The sequence below is a fragment of the Miscanthus floridulus genome, chromosome 18 (assembly GCF_019320115.1).
Source record: "Miscanthus floridulus cultivar M001 chromosome 18, ASM1932011v1, whole genome shotgun sequence".
Classification (NCBI taxonomy): Eukaryota; Viridiplantae; Streptophyta; class Magnoliopsida; order Poales; family Poaceae; genus Miscanthus; species Miscanthus floridulus.
In genome coordinates this window covers 57746107-57770917 of record NC_089597.1, presented here as the reverse complement: position 1 = coordinate 57770917, position 24811 = coordinate 57746107, and the positions used below count along the sequence as shown (strand labels likewise).

General features: G+C 45.2%; 1 protein-coding gene across 1 annotated transcript; it reads right to left on the bottom strand.

The window, feature by feature from the left end:
* Positions 1-1884: 1884 nt before the first annotated feature.
* On the bottom strand, positions 1885-13224 carry LOC136522329 (UDP-glycosyltransferase CGT-like). Its single transcript, XM_066516159.1, has 2 exons — positions 12645-13224; positions 1885-2672 (listed from the first exon to the last, which is right to left on the bottom strand). Exons 1-2 carry the CDS (start codon positions 12902-12904, stop codon positions 1982-1984), a joined length of 951 nt encoding a protein of 316 aa, XP_066372256.1. The 5' UTR covers positions 12905-13224; the 3' UTR covers positions 1885-1981.
* Positions 13225-24811: the final 11587 nt, after the last annotated feature.

The window sequence follows — 24811 nt, the reverse complement described above, 5'->3', positions numbered from 1 at the left end:
AGTGAAACTACGTTTTCAAAAGAAGAAAACATATTCTGTGAATACGCCATGGACTATGGGTTATATTACGCAAAACTATAGGGACTCTTTTGAAAGATTGCTGGCCGAAGGGGTACCGGTGAATCTGGACCGTCGGATCGAGAGTGGACGACGGGGATTAGAGGAGGGAGGGCAAGAGGGGGGCGGCTGGCCGGAACAGTAAGGGCAGCGCGGTGGCTTCCATGGCCGGTGACACAAAGTTTGTCGATGATCATAGGGACGACCCTAGAGGCCACGGTTCGAAACAAGAAAAACACTAGGGGAACGAGGGGAGCACGGCGAACTCACTGCAGGACTTTCTTGCGATCGACGGCGAGGCTACGACATTGGGCAGCACGGTGGGGCAACGGCAAGCACAACGACTAGGGTTCCATGGTGACGCTATAGCTCTAGACGTGAGGCAACGTGAGCTAGGGTTTGGGATGGGGACAGCGTGCACGAACACTCGGCTTTTATGAGGCCGGGTGGCATGGGGTGCATGGCACGACGTGAAGACATGGCGACGGCGGACTTTCTCGGTGGTGGAGTCTGGGGCGGTGACGAGCGGGTGGTAGATGACGCCAACTCGGGAAAGAAGGCGCTGGCAAGCGGGGTCCTATTGTCGACGATTGCACATGGGGAGAGAGATGACGGGCGTGGTGCTCAGCTTGGTTGGGCCGGTGGCGTGCGGTGTGCTATGGCTTAGCGAGGCGGGGGCAGGCCGTGGGGAGAGGAAAAGCTGGGCTAGCTGGCTTGCTACTAGGCCACAGGTGAAAAAGAAAGGGGTGGGGAGGAGCAGCGGGCCAGAAGGGAGGAGCGGGCGCGTGGTGAGGGGAAGGAAGTAGGCCGGCTGACCTACGGGCCAAAACAGAGAGGAAGAGTTTTCTATTTTTCTTTTTTTTATTTCAAAACCTTTTTCAAAACCATTTTAAAAGCAATTTGAATCATTTTGAGTTTTAGATCAAAACCACTCATCACAATAAATCAAATGCAATGGCATGTATACTCAAATATGTTGCTACCTTTTGATAAATTTTTAATTTAATGAAAAATATTATTTTTTCTATATTTCATAGCACAAAATGCAAATTAAAATCATTTTTCATCCATTTTAAAAATGAGTAATTTCTAGGGTGTTACACTAGAAGGCAACATGAACAATGTAGACAAACAAAAGCCCAGTGTCATCACAGGCACCCGATGCATGAATAAGATGAAGGGGAAATAAATCTAGAAGAAGCAAATACCACACACCATGTGTCGATCTAGGCACAACCACTTCGTCCTCCGCGTCAATCCGCCACTAGCAGCAGCCCCCACACATGGGCTTGCCAGATCTGGCCTACGATGATGGGGTCTTCATCTTGGATCTCGTCGGCGGCGGGGAGCACCTCCTCGATGTGCACATTGTTGCCGAGCGACGACAGCACGTTCCTGGCGATGTCGGTGACCGGCTGCCCGTAGGCGCCGATGATCCGCTCCCCGCGTAGCGCCGTGCTCTCCAGCCGCTCCTAGTTGGCCTCCGCCCTCGCCATCGGTGGAAGCCCCTCGGATCTAGCAAGGGGGCACCCAGCAGTCTAGTCTCTCGTAGGCTTAGAGGCCGCTCATCATGGGCCCCGCGCGCCTCCAAGCGTCTGCGATCGACTGGCGATGGGATTCGGCGCTAGGGTTTTGAACACCGCGAGTGCGCAGAGACGTGTGCAACGGAGGTGGTGGCATTTGAGCTTTGGGTCATGAGAGAAAAGGAGCAGTGGGCTAGTGGGGAACAGGAAAGTAAAGGCCGCCAAAAATGAAAAGAGACGAGGCGGTCGGATCGTCCGCTCAGAACTAAAGCGGTGAACGCACGTACAAGTGGAATTGGACACACAAATTTGTGGAAACAAACGGGCATCACACGAGCCCCGGGAAAGACAGAATGAAGGGCCGCAGCGTGTGCTTAGGTTGTTTTGAGGCTGGAAATAAACTACTGCATGCTCCGGTAGCTGGTGCCACCCTCTGCGATGGCCTTGGCTGCTTCCTCGCCAGTCCTCATCACCCTTGCCCTGATCGCTGCGTCGGACATGACCTCCTTTACTTTGTTCTCGATCTCCTCCCCGATCACCAGCCAGTCCTCCCCGTCCCCGCTCCAGTGCTCCATCCACAATCCAACACCGCCGCTCACCACTACCGTGGCGTTCACGTGGTGGTCACCGCCGTGTGGCCACGCCAGTAGTGTCACGCCAAAGGCCGCAGCCTCCATCACCGAGTTCCACCTGCTATGGCTTAGGAACAGCCCCATAGACGGGTGCTTCAAAAGGGTCTCCTGGTCCACCCATGCCTTGGTCACGAGGCCACGCCCCTGCACTCGCTCCAGGAACCCCTTGCCGAGCATGTCCGTCAACTCGACGCTATCATCTCTATCCACCATCGTAGTCTTGAGCACCCAGAGGTACAGGCAGCCGCTCGCTTCCAATCTATCGGCGATCTCCCTTATCTGGTCATAGCTCATGGCATTGCGGTTGCCAAACACGACGTACACCACTGACCTCGCCGGCTGCCTGTCAAGCCAGGCAATGGGGGAGCTCGTTGCTTCTTCCTTCTCAACTTTAGGTGAGTTGTGCTGTGATCTGAGCGGACCGATGGCGTACACCGGCGGGAAGCCAGGGATGACCTTGCTGTTGTTAGTCCCATATCACAATCAACTGCTGTATGCGGCTAGATCACAAGAACAAGAACAAGAACACAAGAGAGCTCAGACAACCGTCACTATGATGACAGGGTGACAGCGCCCCTTTTCGCTTTTGAGAGTTCACGATATAGGATGCCTAACTGGCTTACAGAGTGATTACCCCACACCTTGACACATCCACTCCTAATACATGGAGCTAATGACACCACACTTTTACAAAACAACCCTTAAATGTGGATACAATTCACTGGAACACACATTCTTCAGAAACTGTCGAAGTCATGGGCACGGTCACCACTCCCGCTCCGGTGTCCAAGTTTCAAGCTGAACTTTCCCGCCTCAGCTCCACTCCCTTGCTCTGAATCTTTCTAAATGAACCTTCAGTGAACATTCTTGTCAGGCTTAATGCCAACATGCTCCCCCCTAAGCCTGACAAAGTCCAAGGTCTCTCACACCAAGCAAATGGATCATCACTGTCAACTTTGCCATTGGTAGTGGCTTGGTTAATGCATCAGCCTTCTGCTCATTTGTTCCCACTCTCTTCACCATGATTTGTCCTCCCTCTATGCAGTCTCTTATGAAGTGATACTTGATATCTATGTGCTTGCTTCTCCCATGAAACACTGCATTCTTCATAAGGGCAATAGCTGAGTTATTATCAACAAAGAGAGTTACAACTGATGGCTTTTGCTTCATCACCTCACTAAACAAATTCCTCAGCCATAATGCTTGCTGAGCTGCTGCTGTGGCTTTTTTGAATTCAGATTCACATGATGACAAAGACACTATCTTTTGCTTGTAGGAATTCCATGTGATCAGATTTTCTCCCAAGTAGAATGCCATTCCACCTGTACTTCTCCTCTGCATCACATCAGATCCATGGTCACTATCAGTGTAGCCCACCAACTGACCTGCACTCCCTCCTTGCACATACACAAGTCCAAGGTTCAAGGTCCCATGCAAATATCTCAGGATCTATTTTATAGCTTTCACATGCATCACTATAGGCTTCTCCATGAATCTACTAGCAACACCAACAGAGTAGGAGAGGTCTGGTCTAGTGTGTAGTAGGTATCTGAGACACCCAATAATTTTCCTGTACTCAGTTGAATCCACTGGTACACCTTGTTTATCAGCATCAAGTTTGCATCCAGGATCCATAGGAACTCTAGTAGAGTTGCATTCTTGCATACCAAATTGTCCAAGGACCATCCTAGCATTACCTAACTGCCTAACAGTGACGTATTCACTTCTCTAATCAACTTCTATTCCCAAGTAGTAAGATACCAGACCCAAATCTATCATCTCAATTTAGTCATCATTTCATTCTTGAATGTCTTGACATTGTTTGGATTTCCTCCTGTCACTATTAAGTCATCTACATAGACTCCCAGGATGGCTGCATTTGCTCCTTCTCCTCTGGTGTAAACTGCCTGCTCACTAAGACACCTGCTAAAACCTAGCTTTTTTAGGCTCTTGTCCAACTTGACATTCCAAGCCCTAGGTGCTTGCTTGAGTCCATAAAGAGCCTTGCTCAATCTAAACACAGAATGCTCTTTTCCTTTCACAACATAGCCCTCAGGTTGTGAAACATAGACTTCTTCCTCTAACTCTCCATGTAAGAAGGCAGATTTTACATCCAGATGATGAACTTTCCACCCAAGATTAGCTGCCAATGCTAGCATGAACCTCACTATGTCTAACCTGGCCATAGGTGCAAACACTTCTTCAAAGTCCACCCCATGCTTTTGCACATACCCTTTGGCAACTAGTCTAGCCTTATGTTTCACCACCTCACCATCAGAGTTTCTTTTTAATTTGTAAACCCATTTCAAGCCAATGGGCTTCTTCCCAACAGGTAGCTTAACCAGCTCCCATGTGTTATTTTTCTCTATAGATTCCATCTCTTTATTCATAGCATCTTGCCATTCTTGATGATCTGCTGCCTCTCTGTAATAAGTGGGCTCACCTGTCTCAACCAGCAAAGCTTGCACTTCTGCATCCTCCAACTCCTCTTCTTAATCTGCTAATTCAATTTCAACAGTATCCTCATAGACTTCATTCAGACTTCTAAATCTCAGAGGCTCACTGCTGCTCCTAGAGTTGGGTGAGAGGGCTTCTCCATGAGAGATGCCATTCTGTGGTGTAACTGGTTTTGAACCTACTACATTCATCTGTCCTAGACCTGAAATAGGAGACTGTGGTAGGTTTGGTTCTAGAACTAAACTTTCACCTGCATTTTTTGTCTTTGTCTCAACTAAAACAGCATCATCAACCTAGCCATTTCAACCAACAGGAAAACTCCCTAATTCAGTGTCAATCTCAACAACAAACTCAAGTGAACTAATTGATCTATCAGCTGAGTCCCATTTCCACACTGCTCCCTCCTCAAAGACTACATCCCTACTGACAATAATCTTGTTAGTGTCAGGATCATATAGCCTATGTGCTTTGGAGCCTTCCTCAACTCCAAAGTATACAAGTGCATTGCTTCTATCATCTAGTTTTTTCAAATGTGGTGCACTAAATCTTGCATGACTTGTGCAACCAAACACCTTCAGATGCCCAAGAGATGGTTTTCTTCTTGTCTAGGATTCATAAGGAGTGACATCACCTAGCACTTTTGTTGGCAATCTGTTCAACAAATACACTGCATGCCTCACTGCCTCACCCCAAAACTTTCCTGGTACACTCATGCTTTTCAGCAATGCTCTGGTCATTTCCATCACAGTCCTGTTCCTCCTCTCCACCACTCCATTCTGTTGTGGTGTGTATGGGGCTGTGAGCTGCCTTTTGATCCCTGCCTGTTCACATACACCTGTAAACATTCCAGCAAGGAATTCCCCTCCTTTGTCAGACCTGAGGGTCTTGATCTTGCAATTACTGAAGTTTTCCACTTCTACTTTGTACTTGACAAAAGCTTCCACAGCTTGATCTTTGCTCTTGAGTAGAAAGACATGCATCCACCTAGAGTAGTCATCCACCAACAACATAAAGTATTTGTTGCCACCTACAGTTGTTGGTACAATTGTTCCACACAAATCCACATACACCAAAGACAGCTTCTCTATTGCATGCCATTGTGCTGACTTTAGAAATGGTTGTCTTGTTTGCTTAGCTATAAGACAATCACTACAGACCTGTTCATGATGTTCTATCATAGGTACACCAGTAGCCATTTCCCTGTTCACCAATTGTTTCATTGCTCTAAAGTTCACATGCCCCAATCTTCCATGCCAAAGCCAGGCCTAGTTCCTAATGTCTACAATCAGACAACTAGTTTCTACAGTTTTCAGATCAATCTTGTACAGTATGTTTTGTGTTCTAGAAACCCTCATGATCATTCTATCTGACTGTTTATCACACACTTCTAACTCATCATCATCAAGAGTAATTCTATGGCTAGTTTTAGTCAATTGTCCAAGGCTAACAAGATTACTTCTAAGCTTGGGTATATAGTAAACATCAGAAAGCACCCAATGATCCCCATGTTTCCCTTGGAAAACAACTGTACCCCTACCCTGAATTTCTACTGTAGAATCATCACCAAACCTCACCTTGCCAAGAACAAAATGATCTAACTCCTTGAATTTCTACACATCACCAGTCATGTGGTTGCTAGCTCCATTGTCAAGAAACCATACATTGCCTGAAGGTACACCCCCATCAGTCAAATGTAGCTTAGGTACTATCTTCACCTCATTCAGAAGCACCGTCTGAATCTGCCTCTCTGAAGAGTACTGTAGCTGGTTCGACAAAACAGTCTCAGCCAGCAGAATAGTTGGCTCCTTCTCTGTAGCCTTCACCAAATGTGCTTCCTCCTTCTTCTTCTCCCCTGGACACCTATTTGCATAGTGCCCATAGTCATGACACTTAAACCATTTGACATGACTCTTGTCATGTTTTGCTGTGCCATCCTTCCCGACGTCACCACTGCTGCAATGGCCGCTGCTTCCACCGCCATGACCTCAACCTCGGCCACGCCCTCCACCATCACTCTTCCTCCCTTTGCTTGAGGAATCGCCTCTCGCATTCCTCTGCCTGGCTTCCCACTTGGCCTGTGTGAGCAATACTTGCCCACTCTCTGATCGTGCACTCCAACTGCCATGACGCGTGCGCTCTTCAAACGCTTTCAACCGTCCAACCGCCTCGTCGAACGCCAAGGTCTTCAGGTCGTAAAACTGCTCGATCCCGGCCACCACGGTGAGGTACCATTCTAGGACAATGTCGAACAACTTCTTGACCAGGTCTGCATCACCGATGCTCCCCCCCCAAGCTGCTACATCTGACTGACAGTGATGTCAGTTTTCCCACAACTTGGTCGAGCGGATCATTCTCCTTCATTCGGAGCGCGTCGAATTTGCTTTTCAGCGTCTGCAGTTGCGTGTCTCTAACATGATCTGTGCCAACAAATCAGGCCTTCTAGGAGTCCCACACCTCCTTCCCCGTCTTCTTCTTCGCAACTTGCATTAGAATGTCATCGGGTATACACTGAAGAAGGTGTGCCTTGATCTTCTTGTCCTTCGCGGTTAGCTTCGCTGCCTCCGCTGCGGTTGGCGCCGCCGCCTCCGGATCTGGCTCCACAACCTCCCACTCCTCCCGATCCTCCATAATCGCCTGAACACGAATACACCAACTGGTGTAGTTTGAGCTTGTCAGAGATGGATACACTTGACGCACTTCCCCGCTCCCGCTGCCGCTGGGAACAATCAACATGGCTAATATCTAGAGTGGCTCCACAATCGATTGAGGCTCTGATACCAGATGTTAGTCCCAGATCACAATCAACCACTGTATGTGGCTAGATCACAAGAACAAGAACAAGAACGCAAGAGAGCTCGGACAACCGTCACTATGACGACAGGGTGACAGCGCCCCTTTTCGCTTTCGAGAGTTCATGATACAGGATGCCTAATCGGCTTACAGAGTGATTACCCCACACCTTGACACATCCACTCCTAATACATGGAGCTCATGACACCACACTTTTACAAAACAACCCTTAAACATGGATACAATTCACTGGAACACACATTCTTCAGAAACTGTCGAAGTCGTGGGCGCGGTCACCACTCCCGCTCCCACGTCCAAGTTTCAAACTGAACTTTCCCACCTCAGCTCCACTCCCTTACTCTGAATCTTTCTGAATGAACCTTCAGTGAACATTCTTGTTAGGCTTAACGCCAACAACTCCCCCCTAAGCCTAACAAAGTCCAAGGTCTCTCACACCAAGCAAATGGATCATCACTGTCAACTTTGCCATTAGCAGTGGCTTGGTTAATGCATCAGACTTCTGTTCATTTGTTCCCACTCTCTTCACCATGATTTGTCCTCCCTCTATGCAGTCTCTTATGAAGTGATACTTGATATCTATGTGCTTGCTTCTCCCATGAAACACTGCATTCTTCATAAGGGCAATAGCTGAGTTGTTATCAACAAAGAGAGTTACAACTGATGGCTTTTGCTTCATCACCTCACTAAACAAATTCCTCAGCCACAATGCTTGCTGAGCTGCTGCTGTGGCTTCTTTGAATTCAGATTCACATGATGACAAAGACACTGTCTTTTGCTTGTAGGAATTCCATGTGATCAAATTTTCTCCCAAGTAGAATGCCATTCCACCTGTACTTCTCCTCTGCATCACATCAGATCCATGGTCACTATCAATGTAGCCCACCAACTGACCTGCACTCCCTCCTTGCACATACACAAGTCCAAGGTTCAAGGTCCCATGCAAATATCTTAGGATCTATTTTACAGCTTTCACATGCATCACTGTAGGCTTCTCCATGAATCTACTAGCAACACCAACAGAGTAGGAGAGGTCTGGTCTGGTGTGTAGTAGGTATCTGAGACACCCAATCATTTTCCTGTACTTAGTTGAATCCACTGGTACACCTTGTTTATCAGCATCAAGTTTGCATCCAGGATCCATAGGAACTCTAGTAGAGTTGCATTCTTGCATACCAAATTGTCCAAGGACCTTCCTAGCATAACCTAACTGCCTAATAGTGATGTATTCACTTCTCTGATCAACTTCTATTCCCAAGTAGTAAGACAGCAGACCCAAATCTGTCATCTCAAATTTAGTCATCATTTCATTCTTGAATGTCTTGACATTGTTTGGATTTCCTCCTGTCACTATTAAGTCGTCTACATAGACTCCTAGGATGGCTGCATTTGCTCCTTCTCCTCTGGTGTAAACTGCCTGCTCACTAAGACACCTGCTAAAACCTAGCTTTTTTGGGCTCTTGTCCAACTTGACATTCCAAGCCCTAGGTGCTTGCTTGAGTCCATAAAGAGCCTTGCTCAATCTGAACACAGACTGCTCTTTTCCTTTCACAACATAGCCCTTAGGTTGTGAAACATAGACTTCTTCCTCTAACTCTCCATGTAAGAAGGCAGATTTTACATCCAGATGATGAACTTTCCACCCAAGATTAGCTGCCAATGCTAGCATGAACCTCACTGTGTCTAACCTGGCCATAGGTGCAAACACTTCTTCAAAGTCCACCCCATGCTTTTGCACATACCCTTTGGCAACTAGTCTGGCCTTGTGTTTCACCACCTCACCATTAGAGTTTCTTTTTAATTTGTAAACCCATTTCAAGCCAATGGGCTTCTTCCCAACAGGTAGCTTAACCAGCTCCCATGTGTTATTTTTCTCTATAGATTCCATCTCTTTATTCATAGCATCTTGCCATTCTTGATGATCTGCTGCCTCTCTGTAATAAGTGGGCTCACCTATCTCAACCAGCAAAGCTTGCACTTCTGCATCCTCCAACTCCTCTTCTTAATCAGCTAATTCAATTTCAACAGTATCCTCATAGACTTCATTCAGACTTCTGAATCTCAGAGGCTCACTGCTGCGCCTAGAGTTGGGTGAGAGGGCTTCTCCATGAGAGATGCCATTCTGTGGTGTAACTGGTTCTGAACCTACTACATTCATCTGTCCTAGACCTAAAATAGGAGATTGTGGCAGGTTTGGTTCTAGAACTAAACTTTCACCTGCATTTTTTGTCTCTGTCTCAACTAAAACAACATCATCAACCCAGCCATTTCAACCAATAGGAAAACTCCCTAATTCAGTGTCAATCTCAACAACAAACTCAAGTGAACTAATTGATCTATCAGCTTAGTCCCATTTCCACACTGCTCCCTCCTCAAAGACTACATCCCTACTGACAATAATCTTGTTAGTGTCAGGATCATATAGCCTATGTGCTTTGGAGCCTTCCTCAACTCCAAAGTATACAAGTGCATTGCTTCTATCATCTAGTTTTTTTAGATGTGGTGCACTAAATCTTGCATGACTTGTGCAACCAAACACCTTCAGATGCCCAAGAGATGGTTTTCTACTTGTCCAGGATTCATAAGGAGTGACATCACCTAGCACTTTTGTTGGCAATCTGTTCAACAAATACACTGCATGCCTCACTGCCTCACCCCAAAACTTTCCTGGTACACTCATGCTTTCCAGCAATGCTCTGGTCATTTCCATCACAGTCCTGTTCCTCCTCTCCACCACTCCATTCTGTTGTGGTGTGTATGGGGCTGTGAGCTGCCTTTTGATCCCTGCCTGTTCACATACACCTGCAAACATTCCAGCAAGGAATTCCCCTCCTTTGTCAGACCTGAGGGTCTTGATCTTGCAATTACTGAAGTTTTCCACTTCTACTTTGTACTTGACAAAAGCTTCCATAGCTTGATCTTTGCTCTTGAGCAGAAAGACATGCATCCACCTAGAGTAGTCATCCACCAACAACATAAAGTATTTGTTGCCACCTACAGTTGTTGGTACAATTGTTCCACACAAATCCACATACACCAAAGACAGCTTCTCTATTGCATGCCATTGTGCTGACTTTGGAAATGGTTGTCTTGTTTGCTTAGCTGTAAGACAATCACTACAGATCTGTTCATGATGTTCTATCATAGGTACACCAGTAGCCATTTCCCTATTCACCAATTGTTTCATTGCTCTAAAGTTTACATGCCCTAATCTTCCATGCCAAAGCCAGGCCTAGTTCCCAATGTCTACAATCAGACAACTAGTTTCTATAGTTTTCAGATCAATCTTGTACAGTCTGTTTTGTGTTCTAGAAACCCTCATGATCATTCTATCTGACTATTTATCACACACTTCTAACTCATCATCATCAAGAGTAATTCTATGGCTAGTTTCAGTCAATTGTCCAAGGCTAACAAGATTACTTCTAAGCTTGGGTATATAGTAAACATCAGAAAGCACCCAATGATCCCCATGTTTCCCTTGGAAAACAATTGTACCCCTACCCTGAATTTCTACTATAGAATCATCACCAAACCTCACCTTGCCAAGAACAGCATGATCTAACTCCTTGAATTTCTGCACATCACCAGTCATGTTGTTGCTAGCTCCATTGTCAAGAAACCATACATTGCCTGAAGGTACACCCCCATCAGTCAAATGTAGCTTAGGTACTATCTTCACCTCATTCAGAAGCACCGTCTGAATCTGCCTCTCTAAAGAGTACTGTAGCTGGTTCGACAAAACAGTCTCAGCCAGCAGAATAGTTGGCTCCTTCTCTATAGCCTTCACCAAATGTGCTTCCTCCTTCTTCTTCTCCCCTAGACACCTATTTGCATAGTGCCCATAGTCATGACACTTAAAGCATTTTACATGAATCTTGTCACATTTTGCTGTGCCATCCTTCCCGGCGTCACCACTGCTGCCACGGCCGCTGCTTCCACTGCCATGACCTCAACCTTGGCCATGCCCTCCACCATCACTCTTCCTCCCTTTGCTTGAGGAATCGCCTCCCACGTTCCTCTGCCTGGCTTCCCACTCGCCCTGTGTGTGCAATACTTGCCCACTCTCCGATCGTGCACTCCAACTGCCATGACGCGTGCGCTCTTCAAACGCTTTCAACCGTCCAACCGCCTTGTCGAACGCCAAGGTCTTCAGGCCATAAAATTGCTCGATCCCGGCCACCACGGTGAGGTACCATTCTAGGACGATGTCGAACAACTTCTTGACCAGGTCTGCATCGCCGATGCTCCCCCCCAAGCTGCTACATCTGACTGATAGTGATGTCAGTTTTCCCACAACTTGGTCGAGCGGATCATTCTCCTTCATTCAGAGCGCGTCGAATTTGCTTTTTAGCGTCTACAGTTGCGTGTCTCTGACACGATCTGCGCTGACAAACTGGGCCTTCAGGGAGTCCCACACCTCCTTCCCCGTCTTCTTCTTCGCAACTTGCATTAGAATGTCATCGGGTATACACTGAAGAAGGTGTTCCTTGATCTTCTTGTCCTTCGCGGTTAGCTTCACCGCCTCCGTCGCGGTTGGCGCCGCCGCCTCCGGATCTGGCTCCATAACCTCCCACTCCTCCCGATCCTCCATAATCGCCTGAACACGAATACACCAACTGGTGTAGTTCGAGCTCGTCAGAGATGGATACACTTGACACACTTCCTCGCTCCCGCTGCCGCTGGCAACAATCGACATGGCTAATATCTAGAGTGGCTCCGCAATCGATTGAGGCTCTGATACCAGATGTTAGTCCCAGATCACAATCAACCGCTGTATGTGGCTAGATCACAAGAACAAGAACAAGAACACAAGAGAGCTCAGACAACCGTCACGATGACGACAGGGTGACAGCGCCCCTTTTCGCTTTCGAGAGTTCACGATACAGGATGCCTAATCGGCTTATAGAGTGATTACCCCACACCTTGACACATCCACTCCTAATACTTGGAGCTCATGACACCACACTTTTACAAAACAACCCTTAAACGTGGATACAATTCACTGGAACACACATTCTTCAGAAACTGTCGAAGTCGTGGGCGCGGTCACCACTCCCGCTCCGGCGTCCAAGTTTCAAACTAAACTTTCCCGCCTCAGCTCCACTCCCTTACTCTGAATCTTTCTGAATGAACCTTCAGTGAACATTCTTGTTAGGCTTAACGCCAATAGCCGTCCCTCAGGGCGGCGAGTGCCACCGGCTCCAAGGCGTCGAACGTGTTGACCAGAAAGCCATCGGCGTTGATGATCTCGTGGCCATTGTCGATGAACTGCTTGGTGAAGAGTTTGTTGAGGTCGAGCAGCGGCTGTGGGAGATAAGACTGTGGGATGTGACACACGCCACGGATGTCGACGTCGCCGACGCCAGGCCCCTGCTCGGCCTTCTTGTCGAGGTGTATAGGGGTGTACGCAAGGAGCGAGAGCATGGTGGCGCAGGAGACGAAGAGGACGTGGCACTGGACACCGAGCTCCTTGGCGATGGGGATGACGTGGGAGGTGAGGGTCACATCTGTCACGACTGCCGAGACGCATCAGGCGGCGCCGTCAATGATTGGGCGGAAGAGGTGCGCTGAGCGGCGTAAGGCCTCCCATCGGAGCAAGAACGGGTCGTGGCCTGGGAACTCCGATGCGTCGAACGACAGGAGGTGGAAGTCGACGCGGTGGACACGGGGGAGGGCAGCGAAGAGGCTGCTGAAGTGGTCGGCCTCCGTGGCGGAGACAGTAGGAAGAACAGTCACCACAGAGATGTCGATGTCATGCCCCACGAGAGCCGTGATGACCTAGAAGAATGGGAGGAGATGGCCCATGCCGGCGCTCGGGATGAACATGACATGCGGGCGTGCTCCTCCGTCGAGCTCTCCCAGGCTCTTGGTTGCCGGCGGGGCCATGGCCGAACGCTTGGTTGGGGTGCGGTGGTGTGTCGTGGTGAAGTATGGAGCGGGGTGATGTGGGGAGGGAGAGTTGGTAGCCCCCTTTCACTTGTCTTAAGATGTCGCTGTATACATGGCCTCTTTGGCACGGTTTATGCTGGCTTTGGCTTCATCTATTTTGTGTAAATCGAGGTACGGTAGCGTGGGGTTAAAATGAACTAGAAGCCGAGAAAAACTAGTTTTTCTGGCTTCACCGGCTTTGGCTTCACCGGTGAAACCGTTTTGGATGAGCCGTGCCAAAGGGGCTATATAGTACGAACAACCCTACATAATTGGTAGCACGTTTAAATAAATCAAATCAAATCATTAACTCTTTAGCGTGATCGAGAAAAAAATAAATCAAATCATTTAAATAAAGGTATGAAAATATCTCGCCACATATTGGCTACCGACAGCAATTGTCGTTTCGTTGCAGAGTCATCCACACCAGTACTAGCTCGCTCCGACCCGCAAGAAGTTTCAAAATTTATCCAACGAAAATAGATAGCATGGCACAATTTTACCATTGTATTTGGCACTGTTCAGCAATATTTATTACTATTCACTAGTATTTTTGGAGTGGTATCCAATCATTTTGCTTTATTCTTAATTTGTGCACAAATCATACAATGCATAAGCACTTTTATAGAGGACATTCTCCCTTGGAAAAATGGCAAGAAAAAATTAGACGGTTATGACAACACCTAAGGGGTGGGGCTAAGAATATAATACCTTGTTTGGATGCGCATTATTCATTTCAATCTACATATGTTAAAGTAGATTGGGATGAAACTGAACTAAATTTCATTCCATTCAACTCCAATACATATGGATTGAAATGAATACACATGCATCCAAACAAGGCCTAAGCGGGGCGTACAAGTTGAATAGATTGGATGGACTCCATAAAAAAGTTGAAACAATAACTTTAGATTCACACGAGTTAAATATTAAACACGCTCTTAAGGGGCTGTTTGGGACTGCTCCGCTCCCGTTTTTCTAGCTCCACATTGCCAAACACCTCCAGCTCCAGAAACTCCGCTCCAAGAAAAATATAGAGTTGGGGGCCAACTCCACCTTTTTTCTAGAGTACCTCAAGAGGTACTCCGGTTTTTGGAGTTTTGTATTCCCACGTGGAGTTGGAGGATAATTACCCACATTGGTATTCATTAATCACCTTCCCATCTATTCGATTTGACTCCCTCGGACTCCCGTACGCATGCGTGACTGTGCCGTCGGTCTCCCTTCCACCGCCGCCGCCCCTTCATCACTCCCCTACCGCTCCTCTTCCAGGGCCACCGCCGTCGCCCTTTCATCCCTCCCCTGCCGCTCCTCTTCCAGGGCTCCAGCGGCAGCGCCATGGATGGCTCGGAGCGCCAAGACGATGGCCATATTCCGAACAAGCTCGTGTTTGAGCAGCACATGTTCCCCAACGCCTGGCGTCCTACACCGGCGCCTAGAGTCAGGCTCCCTCGTCCTCCTCCAGCCATGGCAGCGCCGGCCCCCTACGGCGCGCCCCAACTCCGCCCCCTTCGGCGCGTCCCTGACTCCGGCCCCATACAGTGTGCCCCCAGGTCCAGCGTCCTACGGCACGCCCCTGCCTCCGGTCTCCTATGGCGTGCCCCCGTCGCTGGCATCCGACGGTGTGACCCTGTCGTCGGCGTCCTACGGGCCCGTGCAGTGACGGGCAATCCACTGGCGAACATGGCAATGGAGGCCAGGGCGCTGCAGCGAGATGGCCAAACGCCATGGTGGGCACTGGAAGGAAGCGGGCAGCACCAGCAAAGAAGGAGGACGAGCAGGTATTGATTTGCTTGTGTTGATTGTTTATTGTACAACCCTTGCATATATTTAGAAAATAGAAATCATGTCACAGTAGATTGTCGAAGACACATAATGAATAAGTACAGGTTGGAACTATGCGTGGGGGACAATTCCAATGGACAACGAGTGGTGGAAGAAGGCCAAAGCCGTGAGTGCTATATAATTTTTTCAATCAATCACATCTCTATTTTTTCCCAAAGGTTGATGTACTGATGTATGTGGTATATATACATACACTGACAAAAACCCACCTAGGACATCAAACCTAAGTGGTATGGGGTGGTTGATGGAGACACTTCGCACACTGGTGAGTGCCATTCGCAGCTTCGAATGAGCACGACCATGTTCTATAACCTTCATGATTTATTGGTTGGAAGGTACAATCTGAAACCATCACTACATATGAACACCTATGAGATGCTTGCAATATTCTTGTTTACATGTTCTGGAAATGAGTCTAATAGAAAAGGACAAAACCGGTTCAAACACTCTGGTGAAACCATAAGTAGAAAATTTGATGAGGTCCTCAATTCCTTAATGGCTATGGCTAAAGATTTTATTAGACCAAAGGACCCAAGTTCCCAACTGTTCATGAGAGGATTAGAAATGACCGAAGAGCATTTCCACACTTCAAAGATTGCATTGGTGCTCTTGATGGCTCACATATTCGAGTTGCTTTGTCACCCGAAGAGCAAGTGAGATATATTGGAAAATCTGGGATACATACTCAAAATGTTCTAGCAGTTTATGACTTTGACACGAGGTTCACTTATGTATCGACGGGGCAGCCGGGATCTACGCATGATACTAGTGTGCTGTACAATGCGATAAGAGTCGATGAAATTTTTTTCCACATCCTCCCAAAGGTAATATTGATATGAATATATTCTTTTTTGTAACATTCACTTGAGATGCTTACAATTGGAAACTAAAATTCTCATGAATTTATAGGCAAATATTACGTTGTCGATGCAGGATATCCTAATCGTCCTGGCTATCTTTGTCCTTATAAGGGTGAGAGGTATCATATTCCCGAGTGGCAGAGGAATGGAACCGAAGACTCCTAGGGAAAGGTTCAATCGCATTCACTCTTCTATCCGTAATGTTATTGAGAGATCATTTGGACTTCTCAAAATGAAGTGGCAAATTCTCTACAAGATGCCTCCTTACCCGATGTACAAGCAAAAAATGATTGTTGTGGCTACTATGGTGCTTCATAACTTCATTCGTGAGCATGTTGGTGTCGACTTGGACTTTGCTCGGTTCGATCGCGATCCTATGGACAATTATTTGTATTCGAATTATGGCCTTTGTTTAATTTTCTACCACTTACAATTTATGGGACAATTATTTGTATTTGAATTATGGCCTCTGTTAATGTTCTATCATCTGTTTTCTATTTTCTCAGAAAATATCAAGTGCAATTTCAATGAGGCGCATAATGGACCATTTGCATGGAAACAACCAATTCCTGGAGCTGGAGCAGAGCTGTGTGCCAAATAGTACCACTTGCTCCACAAACTTCACGGTGCAGCTACACCAAGGTGGAGTTCATGGAGCAGAGCTGGAAAAATGGGAGCGGAGCAGTGCCAAACATCCTCTAATAATAGGCTAGCACAGTGTTGAGAGAGGAAGTATTAAAATGGTACCAACGAGCTAAAGTAAAACATATGTCGGAAGGTGATATGAACACGGAAAGTTTTGGAAAACAAGGATTTTTAGATTGGAACAAGAGGAAGGTGTAATAGTGGTCATGCTAAACTCAAAAAGTATATGACAACATATTATAGAAAAACTCTTTGGCCCTCAAGACCATAGTTTCATAACTATGGACGAGTCTAGTGTTCAAGACATTTCTCAAGCTTCAACGGCGGAAAAAGAGTTACTTATTGCGTCCTTTAAGAAACTGAGGTTAGGGAAACTCTTTTCCACATGAAGAACAACTCAGCAACCGGATCCGATGGTTTCCCAGTGCAATTCTTTCAAGTGTTCTAGGAGGTAATAAAGTATGATTTATTAATAGCCCCCTTTTGAGGAGTTCCATATGGGATCATTGCCTTTGCATAGCCTTAATTTTGGAACAATATTTCTACTCAAAAAGTATAGATACGAAATAAATTCAACAATACGGACCAGTTTGTTTGTTGAATGTAAGTTTCAAAACGTTTATCAAGGTCGCCACTAACAAGGATACGTGGGTCTGTTCGTTTGAACTTATCAGCCGGCTTATCAGCTATAATCTACAGTATTTTCTCTCACAACAAAACAGCTTCAGCAGTCTTATCAGCCGGTTTTAATACCAGCCGAACAGGCCAATAGTCAATCAAATCAATTATTAAACCATCACAAACAACCTTTTTACCAAATAGAAATGTCATGGAAGATGTAGTGATTCTATACGGAACAATTCATGAGTTACACACCAAAAATCAAAATGGGATTATCTTTAAGATTGATTAATTTGGAAAAGGCTTATAATAAAGTTAGGATGTGACCTTTTACGACAAACTTAAATGATGGAAGGTTTTTGCCATGTAGGTCTGCAACTGCACTGCCGTAGGAGAGAGAAGCAAACGAGAAAGAAAAGATATGCAGCCTGTTCCTTTCGTCATAAATGATAGTTGATTATTTACTGCTGGCTGGTCTTTGTGTGAGAGAAAAATACTGTTCTAGTTTATAATCCACGATCGTATACGAGCAAGCGAACAGGCTGATGATGGGCATTAACCATATGGATACCTTAAACTATTGTAATACTAGATTATCTTTAGGACATATTGTGACCGCCCTAAGGTCAATCTTAATGAGATTTCGTAGAGTTTTATGGACATTAAATACGCTGATATAGCACTACATTGATTAAGAGAGATGATAAAAGTTTTATAGGAGTAGAGATAGTTTTATGGAGATGAAACTTTTTTTGCATGATTTTCAAAATATGAATGTGTTGAACCATTATACACCCACTGAGACTGCCTAAACACCGGGAGGGATAGCTTGGGCCCGGGCAGGAATGTACTAGAAAAAGATGTGTCCGTGCAGCTTGGAGTTCGGCTTTTCTTTGCATGTGCGTGGGACCACTGCTGCTCTCCAATTTTTCTATAGCACAGAAGGCTTTCGGCTAGAGACCAGCCTTTGGTGCGTACAATTAACGATGGCAACGGGTACGTACCCTGTTATCGGATCGTTCTCTTTCTCACTACGGAGAATTCATTCTGTTTTTATTGGGCATCGGTCGAGTAACAGATACCCGACAGGTACTGTATACCCGATAAATAAGGACACTTGGGATCGTAGCTTTGCAATCGGAGACATTTCTTCTTCACCCAGATATAAGTGTCGGAGTCTCGGAGATGCCGAGGAGAAAGAGCGAGGTTACGAGGAGGACGAGCAAAGGTGGCAGATAGACCGAATTGAGAAAGCGAGGGGCACGAGCACTCGTAAGGTAGGCATGCTAGTGCTGCTGGCGGAGATGGTAAGGAAAAATTGAACTAGGGTTGCTAGAACACACAAACTATACATATGATTGTTCAGATTTGGACAAAAATACCTATGTTGAGCTTCTTTGGGCCTAATACTCGTATGCCAGCTCAAATAGTCGGGTTCCTCAACGGGTAACGGGGACGGGTAAATATGGAACGTTCCCGTACCCGCTATACCCATCCGGGATGGATTCTTGTCCATTTAGATGTCCACGTGTAAAGATATGATTTTATTTCCATTCTCTAATGGATCAAATACCCGTGAGGTATCGAATATCGAGGCCCCGTTGCCATCTTTACCTACAATACCGGCCCCTGGGTCTCCTACCGGCTACAGACCATTTCGTAGTTGTGGCACCCAGAGGCCATGGCTCAGCATGCGTTCATAGATTCAGCTAATTTTACTTTTGGAAATGCTTGATTAATTCCGAGCGTGCATGCTCACGACGCTCGACGTGCACACCCGCTTGACCGTACGATGCTGGGGAAGAACGGAGTCTGTCCCATGCGCTCGACGCCAAGGCTGGAGAAGACGCACCAGCCTATGCTCGCCGCCGCCGCCGGAGAAGGCACCGCCCACACCCACCACGCGCTCGCCCACTCGTCTGTGCCCGACCGCGCCCACGCCCACGCCGGCGAAGACGACGATGCCTAAGGTTCTGGCTGCCACGCCCCACCCTTCTTTTTCCAACTCCAGCGGGGTATGGAAGGACCGGCAGGGGACGTAGGTAGGCCAGGCGGTGGAGATAGTCGATGGGCGGTTTAGGGGAGCTAGTGACGGCAGGGGTGGTCGGGCCAGGTCGGAGTGGGGGCGCCATGGCCGGACTTCGATGGAGCTCGCCAGAGTTTGCAATGGCCGCATGCGGGAGGGGGCGGAAGGAGGGGGGAGAGAAAAAATGAGGTCGCCGTCGGTGGTAGGGTCTCGCCGGGGCGGTGGGAGGTGGTGGACACTTGATCTGGATGCGGAGGCACAAACTCCGGCGCAAGGTTCTGGTTGCGGCGAGGGGCAGCGGGAGAGGAGGCACCGAGGAGGGATAGAAGACAGGTCAGGGGGCGCGCGGTTTCTTATCCTCCCGTGCGCTGCGCCACTAGTAAAGTCCTTTTACTTTACCATTTAGCCAACGGCTAAATCTTCTTTTTCGAAGCACGAACACTCTCAGGTTGCATTCCGTTGTCTGGAATACACTGCAAGTGAAACAGACGCCGAGTGCGTCGCATTCGTGCTCGCTTGGGCTGATGAATCCTCATATACGTGATTCACGTGCTGTGAACAGACGACGTCTCTATATTTCATTCACAGCGGACATCGACCGATAAAAGAGAGAATTCTACTGGAAAAATGAGTCGTTCCTTTCTTGGTTCTGAAATTTTGTTCGTTCCCTATTTGATACTCACTTCAACTTTCGTTCCTAATTTGACACTGCCGTCAAATCCGTTAGCTAACGGTGTTAACTGGCCATTAAAAAGACGTTTTTGCCCCCTAGAAAAAAAAGCGGCGAAGCAAATTTGAGAGGAAAAAAAACCTGCGCCTTTTTTTTAGCTGGGTGCATGCATCAGAGGCGGGCGCAGGTTTTTTTCCTCTCAAATTTGCTTCGTCGTTTTTTTCTAGCGGCAAAAACGTCTTTTTAATGGTCAGTTAACACCGTTAGCTAACGAATTTGACGGCAGTGTCAAATTAGGAACGAAAGTTGAAGTTAGTGTCAAATAGGGAACGAAGAAAATTTCAGGATCAAGAAATGAACGACTCATTTTTCCAGTGTCAAATAAGAAATTCTCTCCCGATAAAATGGTCGGCGATGAGTAGTTGGATCGTCCGGCTAGAGCGATGAGTAGTTGGATCGTCCGGCTGGTGTTGTACTGCTTTTCCTATCAGAAGATGTTGCTGTATCAATCATTGCTATATCAAGAAAGAAGCTACAAGGTCCAGAAAAGATAGAGACAGAACCTAATTGTTTACTTGTCTTATAATCCGTATTTTTTAGTTTTTTTTAATCGAAACAATATTTTTTTCTCACAATAAATCAATCGAAAAAATATTTTAGCTTTTTTTAATGAAGTGAACGGGGCCGATTATTGCTCCTACATGTACTCTGATGTGTATCTAGGAGTTGTAGCTGTTGCATCTAGTAAAACGCAGCTGACCTCTCCGTCCTTCTCTCTTTTTTCCTTTACTGACACCACAGAAGTTTCATTTCTTTTTATAAGGCGCGTACTAGGATTTTAAGTAGTCTTAAGGTACAACTTCCTATTAATTTTTCTTACGATGCATGATCAATGGTTATTTTTTTCAAATACATCAAAAGGTTTGCGTATCATCGTAATTAAAGTAAAAAAGTTTAATCATACAAACAACATGCTTCTGACGAGCGTCTAAGAGATCTACGTGATTACAGTAGGGGATTATTAAACCGACATCTTAGTCAAATGAATAATTAATCTTATTCTATATCTTATTAACCGATGTCTTAGTAAAAGACATATGAATTATTATTAATCTTATTCTATATCTTGCGTGCATCATATTATGGGCATATTTGGCTCACCAGCTAAACTTTAGATCCAAATGGTCCAGCTAAAAGATCGACAAGCTAAACCTAGCTGGCTAAATTTAGCTACTAGGAATCCAAACGGCCCAGCTAATAGATCGACCAGCTAAAGTTTAGCTGAATTTAACTATTTCTATCAAGGCACCTAGCTAAACCTAGCTAAATTTTAGCTGAGTCTATTAGCTAGAGGATTCAAACAATATACCCCAGCTAAAGTTTAGCCACGAGAACTTTTAGCTGACTTTAGCTTTGAAATTTTAGTTAACTAAATTTTAGTTGGATGATCAAACAGGGTATATATATATAATATAAACATGGACGATCTTCCTAAAAAAAGGACGTACCCAGTGCAGAGAGCTCCCGCTCTGTGCGGGGTCTGGGGAAGGGTGTCAGTGGCAAGCCTTACCCTCGCCTGTGCAATGCGAGGAGACCGCGACTCGAACCCGAGACCTTCCGGTCACAGGCGGTAAGACTCTACCGCTTACACCAGACCCGCCCTTCACATGGACGATCTTCCTAAAAAAACAAAACATGGACCATCTTCGGTTAGTGTATATTGAGAGTTTGGCTTTCGGAGCGTCCCCATACCCCAACAGCAAAACGAAAGAATCCAAAACTTTTCATCACTTCCAAGAAACACAACCACGTGATATGATGCTACGTACATGACAGTCACGTGAGGCCAAACTAATCGTACCCAATACAGACGATGATGGCATTACATGCAGTTTACAGGAACCACATACACCAACAACCCACAGAACATAAGCGCCCAAGCCATCGTCGATTGGCAGGTCATCGAGAACGGGCACGCGCCCCTACCTAGCTATCAAGGTCCGGTCGAGCTCCACCTAATTCTGATTTTAATTTTCTTTTGAGAAATGATTATGTGATTGAAAGTGATTTTTTTTTATTTTTAGCATAAGTTCTTAAAATCATGACGGAGAATCACTTCACAGAATTAAGAGAAGTTACTTTTTTCAGTTCTTGCTCTCTTAGTTCATTTCGAGAATCAACAGAGAATTAATTCTCTCTGAAGAAATATTTAACAGAGCTCATGCTGGATTTAGCAGAGAATCAACTCTGAAAGCTCCCAAACATGACCAAAATATACTACCACCTTTATACCAAAAATAATACAATTCTAAATGTGTTTTTATAAGGTACCTAAAGTTTGACCAAATATATAGATAAAATGTTAATATTTGTAATACTAAATAAATATACAATGAAAACATATGTCATGACAAAATCTAAAAAATACTTATATAAAATCATAAATATTGATGTTTCTCACATATAGGTAGTCAGATTTGATATTTTAACATCATATTATGACATAATTGTATTTATTAACGGAGGGAGTACATTGCTCCTGCTAGTTTAAGTACATCACCATGCATTGGGTCTACGAGCACGCAACATCATATTTTGTCCATGTCAAAGTCAAGGCGTAAAAAGACTTCCCTGCCTTCCCACGTCTAAATTTTGAGTCAATCAATTCAACTTTTAACTACATTTTCAAAAAAAAAGTATCAATATTTATAGCATCAAATAAGTTACGCGGACGATTAGAAGCATGGGTGGTAGCGTCCCGGTGGTGGGAAGCTATAGGTTGGGAGTTCGACACCCCACCTCCACATGCGCAGTTTCGCGTATTGTAAAAAATCCTTTCGTCCGTCCCATGCCAAAGTATAGGTCTAAGTCCAGCACAGTCTTACGGGAGCTGAAATGCCGCTGTGTATGGGTGGGATAGGGGTTCGGAGGTTTCCTCGACCTTCGTGAATGTGTGTTCTTCTTAAGAACAATGCATGGGACGGTCTTACCCTGCGGGTCAAGTTTTTTTATCGTCAAATATGTTATATAGGAAAAAGATATTATATATTTAATCTAATGGTACTTATTTGATATTATAATTTTTATATGTAAATATTAAGTATTTTTAGATAAGAGATTGATTGCGAACTGACGTGGCTCAGCTGATTAGATTTTTATGAGGGGCCCACCCAAATTAATTAAGTCTCTAACTTATTATATAGATGCTCATTTTTTAAGATTTATTCTAACATTCTTTTAGTAATGATGTCTGTGGACATGTGGTGAGTGCACGTGCACTTATGTGATTCAGTGGTAGATGGCGTAAGGTTTGTATGTGTATGTATATGAGCATCCACATCTGTATTGTAATTAAAAAACTTAAGATTTGTATGTGTATTTATTTGAGCATCTGCATCTCTATTGTAATAAAAAAAACTTAAGATTAGTGCTCATAACAGTAAGGTGTGTGTATGCACGCATGTATATGTATATGGATAAGTGTACATATATGAATGTGAACATCTACATCTGTGATTTGTAAAAGAATAAGTTTAGACGTACACTCTTGAGCCACTAATAATTAATAAAAAAAATAAGAGAACGAGGCATGCACTCTTGTACTACCTTAAAATAGACAAACATTGCCGGGTCTCAACCCCTCATCACTGTCGAAAAACAAACCGACAGTGGGCCTAGCACTCCTTTATGTAAAAAGGTTTCATGTACCCATCTCTCTTCATCATCATCATCTTTAAGGAGATATCACAAACTTGTGCTTGATCTCAGTTTAAAGTCCATTGCTAGCTCTTGTTGCCATTTTGAGATACCAATTGAAGACATATTTCTTGATATACCAAATTAAAAGATTATCCACCAACACAATTGAAATATGATCTTCAAACTATGACACCAATTCAAAGAGATTTCACAAGTTGATGCCAATTGGAATTGAATCTTGTATCTCATAATATTACCTAGGAAATGCTCATAAAGACAAGAGATAGCATTAAATTGCACAAGCTAGAGTTTCACAACTAGTGACCATTTTGGATGTGGAAGGCATACAGATCACTAATTGCAAAACCTCATAATACAGACTAAATCCTCCCTTTTGATAGTGCATACATAGATATGTGGAAGGCAAGAACATATGCACTTTTGGTCAATTAAGTCCAAACAAGGAATTTAAGCTATATTATGGAGAGTAGCTACTTCAAAGATAAAATGCAATCCAAATGAATGTGATAGATAACTTTACCAATTTAGATTGAGTTAATGTAGCATACCCATGAGAAACTCATTCTCACCAAGAGACTATACAAATTCACTAGAAGAAAATGTTAGTCTCGAAAGACATAAAACATAGAATGAGCTTCCCCTTAATATGTGCATCAAGTGCTCGTATTACTTGCGAAAAGCACTTGAATCGGTTTAAGAATCTAGAGGAGTTCATCCTATATCTTGGTCAAGCCATAACAAAATTGCAACAATTGAAATTATGCCAAATAAAACATACCACCACTAAAGGTAAATAGATCACCACACAAATTTTGACATGACCATCATAATTGAAACTTCAATGATTCTGATGGCCATAGTTTTCACTTGATAACTCGTGATGAATTGGAGCTCTTGTGATCTTTCAAGATTCATAATTGGTCCCTAGTCCTTTCTTTACCTAAAGCATCTCACAAAGATGCTAAAAGGTAAAATTCCAAAATTTGCAAATTGTGAGCTAGGGGTTACCACTCTTT

Coding starts and splice junctions, on each gene's coding strand:
- LOC136522329 (XM_066516159.1), bottom strand. CDS start 12,904: ATGCTCTCGCTCCTTGCGTACACCCCTATACACCTCGACAAGAAGGCC. Junction 2,673..12,644: donor GCCCTGAGGGACGGCTATTG/GCGTTAAGCCTA, acceptor GACTAACAACAG/CAAGGTCATCCCTGGCTTCC.